This window comes from Chionomys nivalis, chromosome 11 (genome assembly GCF_950005125.1).
Source record: "Chionomys nivalis chromosome 11, mChiNiv1.1, whole genome shotgun sequence".
Lineage (NCBI taxonomy): Eukaryota > Metazoa > Chordata > Mammalia > Rodentia > Cricetidae > Chionomys > Chionomys nivalis.
The window spans coordinates 31,781,378-31,798,394 of NC_080096.1; the positions used below are offsets into that span (position 1 = coordinate 31,781,378).

A 17,017-nucleotide genomic window follows, 5' to 3' on the forward strand; every position below is an offset into this window, starting at 1 on the left:
CATCAGTATGATAGTGGGACAAGGACAGTTCAGGCACCCTCTGCTCTGCTGCCCAAGGACCTTCCTGGGGACATTGCCGTGGACACCTAGGATCCCCTCTAGAGCCAAATCTCTTGCCAACCCTAAAATGGCTCCCTTAATGTAGATATCTTCTTCCCTGCTCCTATATCCGCCCTTCCTCCATCTCCACCCTCCCACTCCCCCAAGCTCTCCCCAAGCTCTCCCCAGTCTTTCCCTTCTCCCTTCTCTCTCCCCCTCTCCCCTTCCCCCATCCCTGCCCCGAGAAGCATTTCTTAAGGAAGCGATGAGAGATACACAAGGACTTATATATAAGGACACTCAGTCTGCAGTGTTACTCTCAAAGCCACGCGAATGTTCCTACACAATCAAAATGCTTAAAGCCTTAGGACACTAGACTTACATTGCCATTAAAATAATAAAATTTAAAACTATTTATGTATGCGAAGGGGTGTTTTGCCTGTGTGTATGTCTATATACCATGTGTGTGTCTGGTACTGTAGGAAGAGGGCATCAAATCCCATGGAACTGGAGTTACAGACCATTGCGAGCTACCATGTGGGTGCTTGGACTCAAAGATGGGTCCTCTGGAAGAGCAGCCAGGATCTTAACAACTGAGCCATCTCTCCAGCCCCGAAAATTATATGTGTGTGTATGTGTGCGTAATATTTTAGTAATTGTTCAAAGATTTCAACAAATCTTGATCATATTTACACCCCATTTCTCTCCCCAACTCCTCCCAGATCCGTCCCCTACATTCCCCCACCCCCTTGTCCTTTTGTTTGTTTTGTTTTGTTTTGTTTTGTTTTGAGACAGGGTTTCCCTGTGTAGCCCTGGCTGTCCTGGACTAGCTTGGACTAGACCAGGCTAGCCTCAGACTCACAGAGATCTGCCTGCCTCTTCCTCCCAAGTGTTGGAGTCTAAGGCGTGCACCACCACACCCGGCCTGTCCTTATTTTTATTTTTATTTTTTTAAGAAGAGACTATATCGAAGCACTTGTTCTGGTCCTCTGGTTCTTACAATCTTTCTGCCTCCTTTTCTGTGATGGTCCCTGAGCCTTAGATGTGGGGTGTGGGGGTTGTGTTGTAGATGTATAGTTGACTGCGGGCACAGCATGGTCAGTTATTCTCTGCCTTTTGACCATTGTGAATTTCTGTAATGTTCTCCATTGTCTGCAAACAAAGAAGATTCTTTGACAGCAGGTGAGAGCTGCATTACCTGTGGGTATAAGGATCAGTATTTAGTATTTAGAATGCAGTTAGAGATTGTACTGGTTCAGAGGAAAATGGGCAATAATAGGTTCTTCTATAGATTCCATGGCCTCACCAGTATTTTAAAGTAACAGTATCTTAGGAAAACCACATGTAACATCAAAACAGTTTGCCTTAGCGTGGTTTCTGTGTGCACAGGCTAACTGAGGTTCCCAAGTACTAATAATTCACGCTGAAGGATATAGGCATCCTTCCGCTCACCCTGCTGAATCTCATTTCCGTGTGGTTTCTCCAGGGAGAGCCTGCCCATTTTGAGTACCTGCTGTACCCGCTGCACTCAGCGTCCATCACTGGCCTCGCTACCTGCATCCGCAAACCCCTCATTGCCACCTGTTCTCTGGATCGCTCCGTCCGCATCTGGAATTATGAATCAAAGTAAGGAGGGAAAAGCTTGCTGCTGTTGTGTGTACAAATCATTAAGCCTGTTTATGCAGAGTGTTTACATTAGAGAGGTTTACCATTCAGCAACTAAAAGCATCCAGCTGGAAAAGCCTTTTATCAAATTAGTCACCTGTCTCCCAATCTCACATGGCTAGAAAATTACTCTCTGGTTTATTAAATGTTTGCTATATGTCAGACACTGCTCTAGACCATAGGAACATAGAGGTAAGCACTCCACATAGCTCACCGTTGTCCATTAATTCCTCTGTCCCCTCTGCTCTCCTGTCCCTTTCCTTTCCCCAGTTCCTCTTGCTGCAGGGATCTCTCTAGACCTTTGGCTCCTCCTCTGTTTCCTCCTCATTACCCTAGCCACCCCAGCTGCCTACCAATAATAGGATCTCCAAACCCAGACTGCACCCAAATTCTGCTTTACTCTTGTGTACAAAGGGCTGTGGGGAGAAATGAGTTGTGTAGTCCTTGTAATTCTTGGACTCTCAGCTGGGGGCTCGTGTGTGGTATTTTGACCGCTTTCCATGTTGGCTGTACTCGTGCAATTATTATTATCTTTCAGCAACCAGAGCCCAGAAAGCAGTCATTGCAAGCAATGAAATAGCTCAGATACACAAAAGCAAATAAAGTGGGGGGCTCGAGAGGGCTAGGAGCTCGGCTCATAACTCAGGAACTGCTCTTTCTCACAGCACCCTGGAGCTATTTAAGGAGTACCAAGAAGAGGCCTACACCGTCAGCCTTCACCCGTCAGGACACTTTATCGTGGTGGGCTTTGCTGACAAACTCCGCCTCATGAACCTGCTCATTGATGATATCCGCCCTTTCAAAGAATATTCTGTCAGAGGGTGCAAGGAGGTAAAGACTGTGGGACCAAAGTCTGTCTGATGGCACTTTGGGGACTTAAAACAGCAGCCAGTGCTCTCTCACCAAACTCGTGAAGTGCATGGTTCTGCCTGCGCTTTTCTACACTCACCAAAATCATTTTGCTGGGCCTAAAGCCTTGTGGGATTCTATCTGTGATCAGGCTGGGCATCTCAATTAAGATTAGAGCAGAAAAGCAATCCCAAGATGAGCGTTCCAGTTGAGAGAGTAAAAGCGGAGACCGGGAGGAGCCGAGGAAACAGTGTCACCAGTGAGATGCAGTTAGAGCCCATCAGCTTTATCTCAGGTGGCTTGAAGAAGCACAACAGTGATGGTAAAGCATCACCTCCCCCTCTCCCCAACCTGAAGCAGTGCTTCTGCAGACGCCCTGAGGCACAGTGATAGGAGCAGTGTAATGACTAGTAGATACAGCAGCGTCGGGATGTTGGCGCTGAGCTACAGGGTCATTGGTGGTGTCTGGAAACAGCCCTTTCCCACCCCCACCCCACCCAGAGTCCCCAGCCTCCTCCACTCAGATGCTCCCCTATTTCTGCCCTCCCTCCCTGTAGTGTGCCTTTAGCAACGGAGGTCACCTCTTCGCTGCAGTCAACGGAAATGTGATTCACATTTTCACTACCACGAGCCTGGAGAACATCACCAACTTGAAAGGACACACAGGGAAGGTAAGTCAGTGGCCAGGGTAACAAGGGGCACTGAGACATGCACTGTGCTAGCCCAAGGGGACTTCTTTCCTGACAGGGCTCACAAAATACAAATCGCAACTGGTTTAATGCAACAAAAGCCTGTGGGTTGCTGAAGAGGTGGGCTTCACTGAGGCTGTGATGCTTGCAAAGGCTTGGTCCTGGGGGAGTGGGTAGGGATACCTAGACAGAGCTGGTGGTGACAGCCATTGCAGATGACAATACAAACGCCACAGACAGATGGCAGGGAGTGTGAAGGCACTGAAGAGTTTGTGGGGATGAATATCAGGCTGACACACAGGTGAACTGAGATTGGAGAGGTTTACGGGGCACCTTGTAGATTTTATTCTGTGTCTTCCTTGGTAGCCTTTTATTGAGTCCATTAAATAACTAAGGTTTGTCTTTTAGAGGTGAAGACAGAACTAAGATGGAAGAGGAAACTGGCTTCAATGGGTCTAACCATTTTCACCATTTCAGTGGCTTTCACGGGAGCCCAGTGGTCAGGAGATTGGCTCCTTAGAGAAAAAGGAGGAAAAGCAAATGTTAAAGATAATAGGAGCCAGGTCAACACATATGGAGAGAGGGATAAATGTGTGGTTCACCTGGAATCAGAGGCAATGCTTTGAATTAATGACTTTTCTAGCAGGGAAAGGTAGGCAGACCCAGAAAGGGAGGCAGACGCTGGTGCGCTGTGCACAGGAGCACGGGAAGGGAACTCAGGTTCTGTACAACTTCTTCCCTATGACAGTGTAATGCATATTAAATCATTTTCAGTATTTTCAATATTACCCTAACCCAAAGATCAGACAAAACGGTCCAAAAGAAGAAAGGATACTGCAGATCTATACCCTTCATGAAGGAGCCCTGAAGCCTAGCAGCTTACAAATGTTACAGATTGTGACCCAGTGGGGTTTTTCCTAGGATTGCAAGGCTGGTTTGACGTAGAAGAACAACCAGCCCAATCCACTATGTTAACAGCTAAAGGAGGAAAACAACTTCAAAAATAAACACTTTGACCTCAGATATTAGCTTAGCTCCAGTGAAATGTTACATATAGGTCCATCCGGTTCTACCCTTTGTTGTGCCGTATGTATTTTATTTGTTTATGTTTAACTTCTTATTGTGTGGGGGGCCATGAGTGTGGTAATCTGAAGAGAGTTGTTTCTCTCCTCTATTATATGGGTCCCTGGAATCATATTCAGATGATCAGAGTTGATAGCAAGCCCATTTACCCCCTAAGACAACTACTGGCCCTGTATATTTTATTTTAAAAAGTCGATCTTGCCAGTCCTGTATCTTATTTCATTACACATCCTATAGTACGTTGAGGTGGTTGGCTGGTTGGTTGGTTTTGATTCAAGGCCTCACTATGTAGCCCTGGCTAGCCTGGAACTTTCTGTGTAGACGAGGCTGGCCCCAAACTCACAGAGCTCTACCTCCCTTTGTCTCTGGAGTGCTGGGATCAAAAGTGCTACCACACCTGGCTTATAATACCCTGTTTTGATTACTACTTTATCTAACTTTATTGTGTATTTTAAAGAAGCTGAAAGAAAAACAGATGAGTATAACTGCAAAAAATTTTAATATGAACTTTCCATATATTAGAGAGTACAGAAAATGTAACACGCAATCACAGTGTCTCTCAGTGGCTTGTGAACTTACCAATTGTGTTTTCTCTGGTTGTGACATCATCTTGTCATCAGAGATCAACTGCCTTTGGTCTAAAGAACTTCCTTTGGCAGTCCTTGAGAGGCAGGTCTTCAGGCAGTCAGTTCTCCAGTTTGTGTTTATCTTGGGATTAATTAATGTATTATTCTTCATATTTAAATAGAAATTTAGTTTTGCTGAATATAAAGACAGCATGTCTTGTTATTCTCCGTGCTTTAAACAGCCTCCCACTGCCTCTGTGTCTTCTTCCTGATTTTCTGATAGAAGCCAAATGGTAATCTTGGACTGTTACTAGTGTGGACCAGTTGGCTTTCTCTTAGGTTTTCATGTTGTTGGCTTGCAATGTTTTGACTATGGTGTATCTGGATGTCAATCTCTTTGTGGTGCTCCTACTTGAAATGTATTTTAGCCCTTAGATGCATGTATTCATGTTTTTCAACAAGTTTTGACTGCTTTCAGCGTTACATATTTATATATAATTTTCCCTGATGCTTTTCTCTCTGCTCCTGTTACTGCCGACCCATATTTGCTGGTGTAAATTGATGGTCATCCATGGCTCTCTTGGACTCTGTCAGCCTTTCTTAAACATCTCTGCTTTTCAGATTGCATGTTTTGATCTGTCTTCACGGCCCCCTGCTCTTTGATCTGTCTTCACGGTCCCCTGCTCAGATCTACCGCTGAGCCCCGCCAGTGGCATTTTCACATTGGCAGTTACGCTTTTCAACCCCAGGGTATCCATTAGAGTTTCTAAAAACGCTCTCCCCCTTTTGTATTGCCAACTTGATGAGACGCGCCATGGCTTCTTTTAACTCCTCAAGCTTGGCTCCTGTACTCCCTTGGACGTGTTTACATCAGCTGCTTCCGAGTCTTTGCTCGATCCCTCTGAGCACCTTTCAGGACACTTTCTTTTCCTCCTTTCTCGCTTCTGTCATCTTCTTTTGGGGCACAGTATTTTTGAGGGATTTGTTGTTTTGTTTCTTGTGTGTTTCCTAACTTTTTTATTGGCTGCTATTTTAGGCACTATACTGCAGCAATTCTAGATACATATTCCAGAGAATATGGTGGTGGGCGGGTTAGTTGGTAGGATGACTGACAGCTTATTTGCTTAATGGAGGAACTAATTCCATAAAGCCTTTTTCCTACGCAGTGTGCAGTCTTTAACGTCCCTGCTGAGATTTCCTTCTTCACGATATATATATATATATATATATATAGATAGATAGATAGATAGATAGATATAGATATAGATATATTCTTTTTCTTTTTGGATTTTAGCCTTCAGTTTGCCTATGGATGGCCTAAGGTACTTATTAATCATAAATTTCCCATAAGCCCACTTAGCTGCTTAAATTTTTAACCTTAAACTACTAGGTTTGTGTGGGGCTTGGAAGCTGCTTTAGACTATCAGTTTTTTTGCTTCACGGTCTGCAGAGATGGGCAGTTTGGATGCACCCTCTCTGGCTCTGCCTGAGAAGGCACAGCCTTAGTCAGGAACATAGTCTTTCATGCTGCCAAGAATGAGCGTGACTTTACATGTTAAGCCTGGATTCTCGGAAGGCGCCCGCGCCCTTGAGTCAAAGGAGCTCACTGTGCAGTGTGTGGTGAGATTTTGTGTGGAAGCCTCCTGTACCACAGAGACATCCCCTGACTCAGTGGGTCCTCCAGTAGCTTGGAAAATGCTTTAGTGTTTCTCACATCCTGCTCCCATTGCTGCCCAATGGATGCACACCGCCACGGGCACACAGCCTCGTAGCCCCCAGCAAATTTTGACCACCTCTTTCCCACGATCTCTCTATTGAAAGCCTGCCTCTCTGCTGGTTCTTTTTTTTGTTTTTTTGTTTTTTTTTTTTTTTGTGTGTGTGTGTGTGTATGTGTAATTGTTACCAGCTTCCTCTTTGTTCTCTCACCGAGGTCTCCATTGTTTCAGATGTGCCCATAAGCACAGAGGTCTCCAGATTCTGTTGCAAATAAAGTCAGTCCCCGGTTGCCACCGAGTGCTCTGTCTTAGTGGCTGTCTTTCCCTGACACAAAGCCCATATCCCACGGTGCCCTGAACCTGCTTTCCCAGCAGTGGCACCCCTACTTTGAGTGGAACCTCCAGGACAGGGGTAGGGTGGCAAGAACCCCTGATCTTCCCCTGGCCCTTATAATGGGGAACCTCCAGCCCTAAGTTCTGATTATTTTTACCAGTTAACTTCGGTCACTGGGGAAACTAGCTGATACCCTCAGTCTGCCATTCTAGAAGTCCATTCTCGCTCGGAGCTATTGTTTGCAGTTTCCTGTGAATATTTCAAAACTAAAAGGGCTCTCAAAGGGGGCTGGAGAGATGACTTAGCAGTTGAGAGCACTTGTTGCTCTTGCAGAAGACCCAAGTTCACTTCCTAGCACCCACATGGTGGCTCTCAACCATCCATAACCCCAACTAGTTCCAGGGGATCTGACGTCCTCTTCTGGCCTCTGCAGATGCCTGTAACCACAGCCAAACCATGCATTCACATAAGATAAAATGACATCCGAAAGCTAGTACAAGTCCATATGCATTCTTAGAGTCAAAAGGGAATAGGAGTATATTGTTTTCATCATCTTACAACATTTACGTCTTAGAAAACAGAGTGTTAACGTGGTCAAGAAGCCACGTTTGTGCTTACAGACAGCCCTCTCCCAAGCACATTCTGCCTTAGTGTAGTGGAACCCCCAGGTTAATCCCCTCCGTGTGTGTGTGTGTGTGTGTGTGTGTGTGTGTGTGTGTGTGTGCTCTTCTCACCCAGGTGTGTCTGCATTCCTTGCAGATTCGTTCACTTGTGTGGAACTTAGATGACAGCAAGCTGATTTCTGCTGGCACGGATGGCGCTGTGTATGAATGGAGCCTGTCCACGGGGAAGAGAGAGACAGAATGTGTGCTCAAGTCCTGTAGCTACAACTCTGTTACTGTCTCCCCTGATGCCAAAGTTATCTTCGCTGTGGGATCGGACCAGACTCTCAAGGAGATTGCAGATTCTTTGGTGAGTCCGCCCTCTCGTCTCTGTGCTACCAGAAGTCAGACTCCAGGACTTCCGCTAGACCCCGTGAGAGAGAGCTCTGCTTCACGGGTCAGTGCCTGCCATGCTCTTTGATCCTCATGATCAAGCTCTGGGTCCCCTTGCCCTTTCCGCTTCCTGTCTGTAACTTCCCATTTACCCACACACATGGAAATCAACAACTTCTCTAAAACACTCTTAGGCAAGCCACCAAGATGGCTGCCAAGCCTGACAACTTGAGGTGGACCCCAGGGATCCACATGGTGGAAGGGGAGAGCCAGTTCCCACAGGTTGTCCTCTGATTTACACACGCCACCACTACCACCACACACGCCGCCACCACCACACACACACTATTGTAAACATGCATATACACAAATTTAATTAAAATGTAACTTTCAATTACACTGAACTCTCGCCCTTGTTCTGCCCTTAGCTGAGATGAGCCGCTGCTATGGTTAGCTGCCATCACCCAGGCTTGTCACTGTGTTCTTTCAAAACCTCCAACCTCTAGATTTTTATATTACCACATTTGGCTCCTGGGCATATGGACAGAGAGAACTCACACAGACATGGCTCATGCCCTTCTCTGACCCAGCGGCAGCTGATCTCAGGCTTCTTGGGTTTCCCATAGCTTCTGTCATGGGCTGACACCTTGGGTGTGGGAGGAGGCTCATGGCTTCCACAGCAGCAAACAAACCTGAAACCGCTTAACGCACACAGGGTGACTCTCCTTTGTACTCCCAGGGACCTGATCCTGGTTCTTAAGCAGCTTGTACAAAGCTAGACCAGAACAATGTTTTCCCAGAGCAGGTCTGTGTCCCCTCCCCTTGACATTCCTAGTAGCTGGTGCACTGCCTGAGCCCCCCCCCAACACACACACACACACACACACACACACAAAATCATAAAAATGTGTGGATCGGTGAGTGGGTGGCTGAATACGTAGTCGTGGGTGAAGGAATGAGCGAGTTCCCTGAGAGCATAGTTTGGACAGTAATAAATGCTTCCTGGATAAATTTATGATTGTCATCCTGTTCGCACCCTGAGGTGTGTTGACAGCATTGCAGTCAAGAGCTGAAAGTCAGGCTGTCCCTGACCACACCTATGAGCTGAGGCAAGTTACTTCCAGCCTCAGTGACTCATCTTCGCTTGTCGTGAATGTGACTGTCACTTCCTTCGGGCTTCTGCGAAGACCAGATGAGTTATAACAGATAAGGATGGATATAATGCCATGGTGTTGTAGGAGAGTTCTGGCCCTTTCACTTGTATTGTTTCTAACACCCACAACTGGTTATAAGTCAGGAAAAAAAAACAGACCTAAAGAGACAACTCAGTGGGTAAGAGCCGTTTTTGTGCAAGCGCGAAGACTTGAGTTGAGGTCCCGGCACCCTGGTGTGGCCATGTGTGCCTGTACCCCCAGTGCTGGGCAGATGGGGGCAAGACAGAAAGAAAAGGATCATCAGGGTTTTCTGGCCATCTGTCCAGCTCCAGGGTCAGTGAAGAGACCCTGTCTCGAAGGAATACGACAGAGAGTGATAGGATAGGATGCCTGATGTCACGCTGCCCTCCACGTACTCATACTGGTGTGAATACACACACACACATACCGCGTAAGACTTGGGAACTCCAAATGGACATGGTTGCACACACCTTTAATTCCAGCTCTTGGGAGGCAGAGGCAGATGGGTCTCTGTGAGATCAGCCTGGTCTACCTAAGAAGTTCCAGGCTATCTAAGCCTACACAGTGAGATTATATCTCAATAAAATAAAATAATGATAAAATTAGGAACTCTGAACTGGGGAGGTAGCTCAGTGGTGGAGAGACTGGCCGGCATGTGTGAGGCCTGAGCTTCATTCCCACTCCAAAAGATGACACTGGGCCACTGGAGACAAAAGCTCAGCTCCTCCCACTGAACAGATCCGCCTGTGTTCCAGATCCTCCGCGAGATATCGGCTTTTGACGTCGTCTATACGGCCATCACCATCTCGCACTCCGGGCGCATGATGTTTGTGGGCACTTCCGTGGGAACTATCCGTGCCATGAAATACCCCCTGCCTTTGCAGAAAGAATTCAATGAGTACCAGGCTCATGCTAGTCCCATCACCAAGGTGAGAGGTGGCTCCCCACCAAATCCCAGCCCGGGCTCTGCCTCGCAGACTTTCCTACCCTGGCAACCCCTCAGTGTTGCCTGTTTCTTCTCACTCCTCCTGGCTCTGCTTATCTCTTCATCTGTCACCCATTCACTGGGCACCTCTGGGCTGGATATTCATACCCATGTCACACCCAAAGATTATTTGACACAAAATTACACCCAGTAATAGACCCTCGGATGGCTGTTGTAGGTGCCCCAGCTGGGTTGCTATCTTATTTCCCAGCTGCGGTGAGTTTTACCTACTAATGACGCGCAGACATCCACTGCTGCAGACAAAAGGAAGTCATACACCAAGCCATTAGACCTAACCCTGAGAATACGGACATGGAGCCTACCCCGGGAACAGTAACGGAGGCATGCTTTTGTGAATAGTCCTGTTCTCTTTTCTTGCACAGTAATAGCTATGTTTGATAGTTAAATGTTAAACCATAATGGATGAAAGGAGAAAGTCGCTAACACAAGAAAGTTGCCTGCGTCCAGTGTCCGATGAGTGGATAAGCACATGTGCTTCACACATACAATGGAGTACGAGCCTTGAGAGGGAAGGGAGGGCTGCACTATGCTACAGCATGGATGAGTTTTAAGAAAACTGTACCACATAAAACATGCTCATCCCAAATAGGCAAATACAGCGTCATCCACCCACTGTGGAAACCGGACTCTTTGGCCCCTCCACGCCTTTTTCAGTTTTTCTGTACCATGGCGTTTAAGACATGTGGTTGTTAGTTCCCCAACCTGGAGCTAGAGAAGACAGTGATCTGGAATCTGCAGGATCGCCACTGCTGGGTAAAGACTTTACATGCTGGGTTTATTCTTAGGGCATTGGTTCTGCTCCCCATTTGTTGATTTCAAGGCCTTTGGGCTCTTTCCGCAGCACACCGTTGCCCACTGTCAAGGGGTTTGCGGGTGCGGAATGGTGACCTGGGGTTATGTCCATCCGTGACTTACCCAGACTGACCTTAAAACCTTGATTCATACTTTTAAAAAGAAGACATCAAAAGTGATAGAAAGTAGAATGGTGGTTATTATTCTACACCCCTCTGGGCTGGGGGCAAAGGGGAAATTATTGTTTTATTTGTGCAGTCTTGGGTTGTTTTGCTTTGTTTTGTTTTCAAGACAGAGTTTCTCTGTGTAGCCCTGGCTGTCCTGGAAATCCCTCTGTAGCCCAGGCTGACCTCAAACTCACAGAGATCCACCTGCCTCTGCCTCCCAAGTGCTAGGATTAAAGGCGTGCGCCACCACCACCCAGCCGTAGACCGCAGCTTTTGTTTTAAAGGAAAAACAAATTATGAGTAGATGGTGGTGATAATGTCACAAATGTGTCAGTCATAATCAGTACACCCAAAAAAATGGTTATGGGTGGTAAATTTTACAGTGTATATATTTTGCCATAACAAAAAGTGAATGAAAAAGTTCCCTGGCCTGAAAAATGGATACCAATAAAACACAGTCAATAGAAAAGTAGAAGTTACTCATGGGGAGTATCTGTGATTACACAAACCCCTGGAACCAGCCCCTGAGAAAATGTTTGCCTCCTTTATTTGAAATTGGATGACATGCAAGACTTTTTTTATTACTTTAAAAAAATACCAATCCAAATTCCCACTTTCTCCCCTCTTCCCCCTCCCCTCCCACTCCCATCTCAACTATCCCATTCCCTCAAGCTCTCTCCACTCCTCCCCTTCTCCCCCCTTCTTCCACTTCTCCCCCTTTTTTTCTGTCCCCTGCCCCCATGCTCCCAAATTTTGTCAGGCAATCTTGTCTGCTTACAATTTCCAGGTGGATCTATATATGTTTTTCTTTGGGTTCACCTTATTAGTTAGCTTCTCCAGAATCATGAACTATAGGCTCAATGTCCTTTGTTTATGGATAGAATCCACTCATGAGTGAGTACATACCATATTCATTTTTTTGGGTCTGGGCTATCTCACTAAGGATAGTGTTTTCTACTTCCTTCCATTTGCATGCAAAATTCAAGATGCCGTTGTTTGTTTTTGTTTTTGTTTTTTTTTTTTTACCACTGAATAGTACTCTAATGTGTAGATGTGCCACAATTTCTTTATCCATTCTTCCATTGAGGGGCATCTAGGTTGTTTCCAGGTTCTGGCCATTACAAATAGTGCTGTTAAGAACATAGTTAAACAAATGCTTCTGTAGTATGATTGAGCATCTTTTGGGTATATGCCCAAGAGTAGTATTGCTGGATCCTGAGGTAGGTTGAATCCCAATTTTCTGAGAAACTGCCACACTGATTTCCAAAGTGGTCGCACAAGTTTGCATTCCCACCAGCAATGGATGAGTGTTTGCCTTACTCCACATCCTCTCCAGCATAAGCTATCATTGGTGTTTTTGATTTTAGCCATTCTGACAGGTGTAAGATGGTACCTCAAAGTTGTTTTGATTTGCATTTCCCTGATAGCTAAGGACGTTGAACATGTTCTTAAGTATTTTTTGACCATTTGAAATTCTTCTCTTGAGAAGTCTCTGTTTAGTTCAGTACCCCATTTTTTAATTGGGTAAATTAGAATTTTCATGCCCAGTTTCTTGAGTTCTTTATATATTTTGGAGATCAGACCTGTGTCTGATGTAGGGTTGGTGAAGATCTTCTCCCATTCAGTACGTTGCCTTTTTGTCTTAATGACTGTGTCCTTTGCTTTACAGAAGCTTCTCAGTTTCAGGAGGTCCCATTTATTCATTGTTGTTCTCATTGTCTGTGCTACTGGGGTTATGCTTAGGAAGTGGTCTCCTGTGCCCGTGCATTGAAGGCTACTTCCCACTTTCTCCTCTATCTGGTTCGGTGTGGTCGGGTTTATATTGAGGTCTTTAATCTATTTGAGCTTGAGTTTTGTGCATGGTGATAGATATGGATCTATTTTCATTCTTCTACAGGTTGGCATCCAGTTATTCGAGCACCATTTGTTGAAGATGCTTTCTTTTTTCCATTGTATAATTTTAGCTTCTTTGTCAAAAATCAGGCGTTCATAGGTGTGTGGATTAATATCCGGGTCTTCAGTTTGATTCCATTGGTCAACATCTCTGTTTTTATGCCGATACCAAGCTGTTTTTATTACTGTGGCTCTGTACTAGAGTTTTATGTCAGGGATGGTAATACCTCCGGAAGTTCCTTTATTGTATAGGATTGTTTTGGCTATCCTGGGTTTTTTGTTTTTCCATATGAAGTTGATTATTATTCCATCGAGGTCTGTGAAGAATTTTGTTGGGATTTTGATGGGGATTGCATTGAATATATAGATTGTTTTTGGTAGTATTGCCATTTTTACTACGTTGATCCTTCCTATCCAAGAAATCAAAGTCTTCCTTGAATTCAATGAAAATGAAGGTGCAACATATCCAAACCTATGAGACACTATGAAAACAATGCTAAGAGGAAAGTTCATAGCACTAAGTGCCCACATAAAGAAAACAGAGAAAGGCTGGGTGATGGTGGCGCACGCCTTTAATCCCAGCACTCGGGAGGCAGAGGCAGGTGGATCTCTGTGAGTTCGAGACCAGCCTGGTCTACAGAGCTAGTTCCAGGACAGGCTCCAAAGCCACAGAGAAACCCTGTCTCGAAAAACCAAAAACAAAAACAAAACAAAAAAAAAAAAGAAAGAAAGAAAGAAAAGAAAACAGAGAAAGCTCACGTTAGCAACTTAACAGCATACCTGGAGGGGGCTGGAGAGATGGCTCAGCGGTTAAGAGCATTGCCTGCTCTGCCAAAGGTCCTGAGTTCAATTCCCAGCAATCACATGGTGACTCACAGCCATCTGCAATGAGGTGTGGTGCCCTCTTCTGGCCTTCAGGCATACACACAGACAGAATATTGTATACATAATAAATAAATAAATAAAAAATAATAAATGTCCTTAAAAAAAAAACAGCACACCTGGAAGCTCTAGGAAAAAAAAGAAGCAAATTTACGCAGGAGAAGTAGAAGACTGGAAATAATCAAACTGAGAGCTGAAATCAATAAAATAGAAACACAGAAAACAATACAAAGAATCAATGAAACAAAGAGCTTTTTCTTTGAGAAAATCAACAAGATTTACAAACCCTTATCCAAACTAATCAAAAGGCAGAGAGAGAACATCCAAATTAACAAAATCAGAAATGAAAAGGGGGACATAACAACAGATACTGAGAAAATTCAGAGAATCATTAGGTCTTACTACAAAAGCCTGTACTCCACAAAATTGGAAAATGTAAAAGAAATGGACTTTTTTTTAGATAGATACCATATACCAAAATTGAATCATCACCAGGTAAGCAATCTAAATAGACCTATAAGTCACTAGAAAATAGAAACTGTCGTCAAAAACCACCCAACCAAAAAAAAGCCCATAGCCAGATGGTTTTAGTGCAGAATTCAACCAGATCTTCTAAGAAGAGCTAATACCTATACTCCTCAATGTGTTCCTCATAATAGAAACAGAAGGGTCATTGTCAAACTCTTTTTATGAGGCTATAGTTACCCTGATACCAAAACTGCACAAAGACTCAACCAAAAAAGACATGCAAGATTTTTATTTATGTCCTGAGTTCAATACTGACCTAGTGTCTTAGTTACTTTTCTATGGCTGTGATAAAATCCCTTGACCAAGGCAACTTAGAAACAAAAGTGTTTAATTTGGCTTGTGGTTTTAAAGGGTTGGAGTCCATGATGGCAGAGTGAAGTGAACAATTGAGGTTCGTGTCTCGATCCACAACCACAAGGCAGAGAGCAGTGGTGGGAAAAACCTGCTTCCAGTAACCATAAAACCATGCCTCCTAATCCTCCCCAAATAGGTCCACCTGTTGGGACAGAGTATTCTAATGTATGAGCCTATGGGGCACCATTCTCCTTCAATCCACCACACTTACCTGTAGGGAAGGATTTTTCATTATAAAATGACACATTTCTGTCCTGAGCCTGGGCATTGGAACCAAAGTAAAATGCTATGATTTAGTCCCCTCTTCCCTTCAGATCTGCTAAATTTTGTTGTAAGGCCATTTTTATTATAAAAGCAACGTATGTTTATGTATGTTTCTGTCAGGCCTTTATAGTAGTATCATCATTCATATTCTGACTCATAGGTATTATACATGTGTCTGGAATGAAGATTATACTTTATGGTCACTCTTTCACAGCCTGCTTCTTAAAACTTTAGCATTACTACAAGAATTTTTCTACATGGTTGAGTGTTCCTCAGATGCAGTGCGCTGTAGAGGCTGGAGAAACGGCTCAGCGCTGGAGAAACGGCTCAGCGCTGGAGAGTGTGTGTTGCTCTCGTGGAGTCCTGATGAGCGTTGATTGACACGACTCCCCTCTTGTTGACCTTCCTTGCTGAACTGTATGGCTGTGCCTGAGACAGGCTAGCCCACAGTCTTCCAGGGGTTAACAAGCACAGCAGAAAATTGGAAGATTAAAAAAGTTAGTCTCCAGAGGAGTCAAGAAGCCAGTTCAGCTTTCAGAGACTCTTGTGGGCAGCAACAATGCCAGGAACCCAAAGCCAAGGAAAATAAGATTATTAAAATCAAGTTCACTGAGGCAGGAAAACAATCACTGTGTTCCCAAACTCAATTAGGGACTATCTCAGATGATAAGAGACAAATTTCAGGTTGGACGAGACAAAAGCATCCTATAGTCATAACGATAGATCTGTGGTTACCCATGGTTACCCATGGGTACCTCTACTCCATTAACATAGTGAGACTGGAAATGATAATGAGGCATGTGTGACGTTCAGAGGCACCACGAAGAAGAGCACAGGCTTAACTAATGTTCCTGCTCTACCGTGGTGGCACCAAGACCTCATCCCTGACTGCATGGTAGATGCTGTGAGAGCTTCACATTTTGATTCTTTGCTTTTGAGTGAGCTGGGGATTTTCTCTCCCCAAACACAGACTCCCTCATACTCCCTCATCAATGAAGAAATTTGTTGATGCACCAAGGTGCTTCTGTCTGATTCTCCTGGTAAGGAGCACGCAAGCCCAGGGAAGTGTGCAAGGCTGCATGGACCAAAGCCCGTGCATAGCTAGCTCCGTCCTGAGCATCCGTGGCCCCAGAAAACTTCTCCGTGCTCTTTTCCTCCGCAGATTATGCTCACCTTTGACGACCAGTTCCTACTGACCGTGGCTGAGGATGGTTGCCTGTTCACCTGGAGGGTCTTCGATAAGGATGGCCGGGGAATCAAACGAGAGAGGGAGGTGGGCTTTGCTGAAGAGGTGCTGGTGACTAAAACAGACATGGAAGAGAAGGTAAGACCCAGCCCAAAGGGGGAGACACACAGAATCCCTTAGCAGACTATACTCAGGGGACTCAGGCCAGCATCTTGGGTCCTCTGAAGGCCTGCCTGGCTGTACCCCCTGGCTGCTGCAGACAGTCAGCTCCATGCCAGCAAGCCAGCCTGCCTGCAACCACTCTACTGCTTCCATCCTCGCACAGCCTGTCTTTTGGCGCCATGATCACCCTGACTGATACTGTGTTCGAGTCCCATGCTTTCTTCTGGCTGCAATGCAAGAGTGGTGACCGTGGCAAGGGACTTTAAAGATAACCAGTACACATTCATAAGATCAAACTACCACATGCCAGATTGTATCTGTGATGTGTAATGATTTCATTTTAAAATGTGTGCCCTAGGAAGAGATGTAAAGTCCTGAGGTTGGATCCCTAGCACCTAGCTGGGCACAAAGGCCTGTGTATATAACCCCAAAGCTAGGGGTGGGAGACACCAGAGGACCTGGAGTTCATTGGCAAGACCACCTGACTGAACCCATGAGCCTTGGGTCCAACAAGAGAAGAGACCTTGTCTCAGAACACAAACTCAAGAATAACCAATGAAGACACCCAATATCAACATCTGGACTCCACAACACACACACACACACACACACACACACACCGTGAACATACATGTACACCCACATGCATAAGTGCATGTACACAAATGGCATC

General features: G+C 45.2%; 1 protein-coding gene across 2 annotated transcripts in view; it reads left to right on the top strand.

The window, feature by feature from the left end:
* Cfap57 (cilia and flagella associated protein 57) overlaps nt 1-17,017 on the top strand; it is a 67,653-nt gene that overhangs the window by 15,752 nt on the left and 34,884 nt on the right. For both annotated transcript variants that reach the window (XM_057785495.1, XM_057785496.1), the window contains exons 7-12: nt 1,526-1,665; nt 2,370-2,535; nt 3,111-3,224; nt 7,700-7,912; nt 9,866-10,039; nt 16,159-16,320. In XM_057785495.1, the coding sequence (XP_057641478.1) occupies nt 1,526-1,665; nt 2,370-2,535; nt 3,111-3,224; nt 7,700-7,912; nt 9,866-10,039; nt 16,159-16,320 (969 nt within the window). The remainder of the gene's footprint in view (nt 1-1,525; nt 1,666-2,369; nt 2,536-3,110; nt 3,225-7,699; nt 7,913-9,865; nt 10,040-16,158; nt 16,321-17,017) is intronic.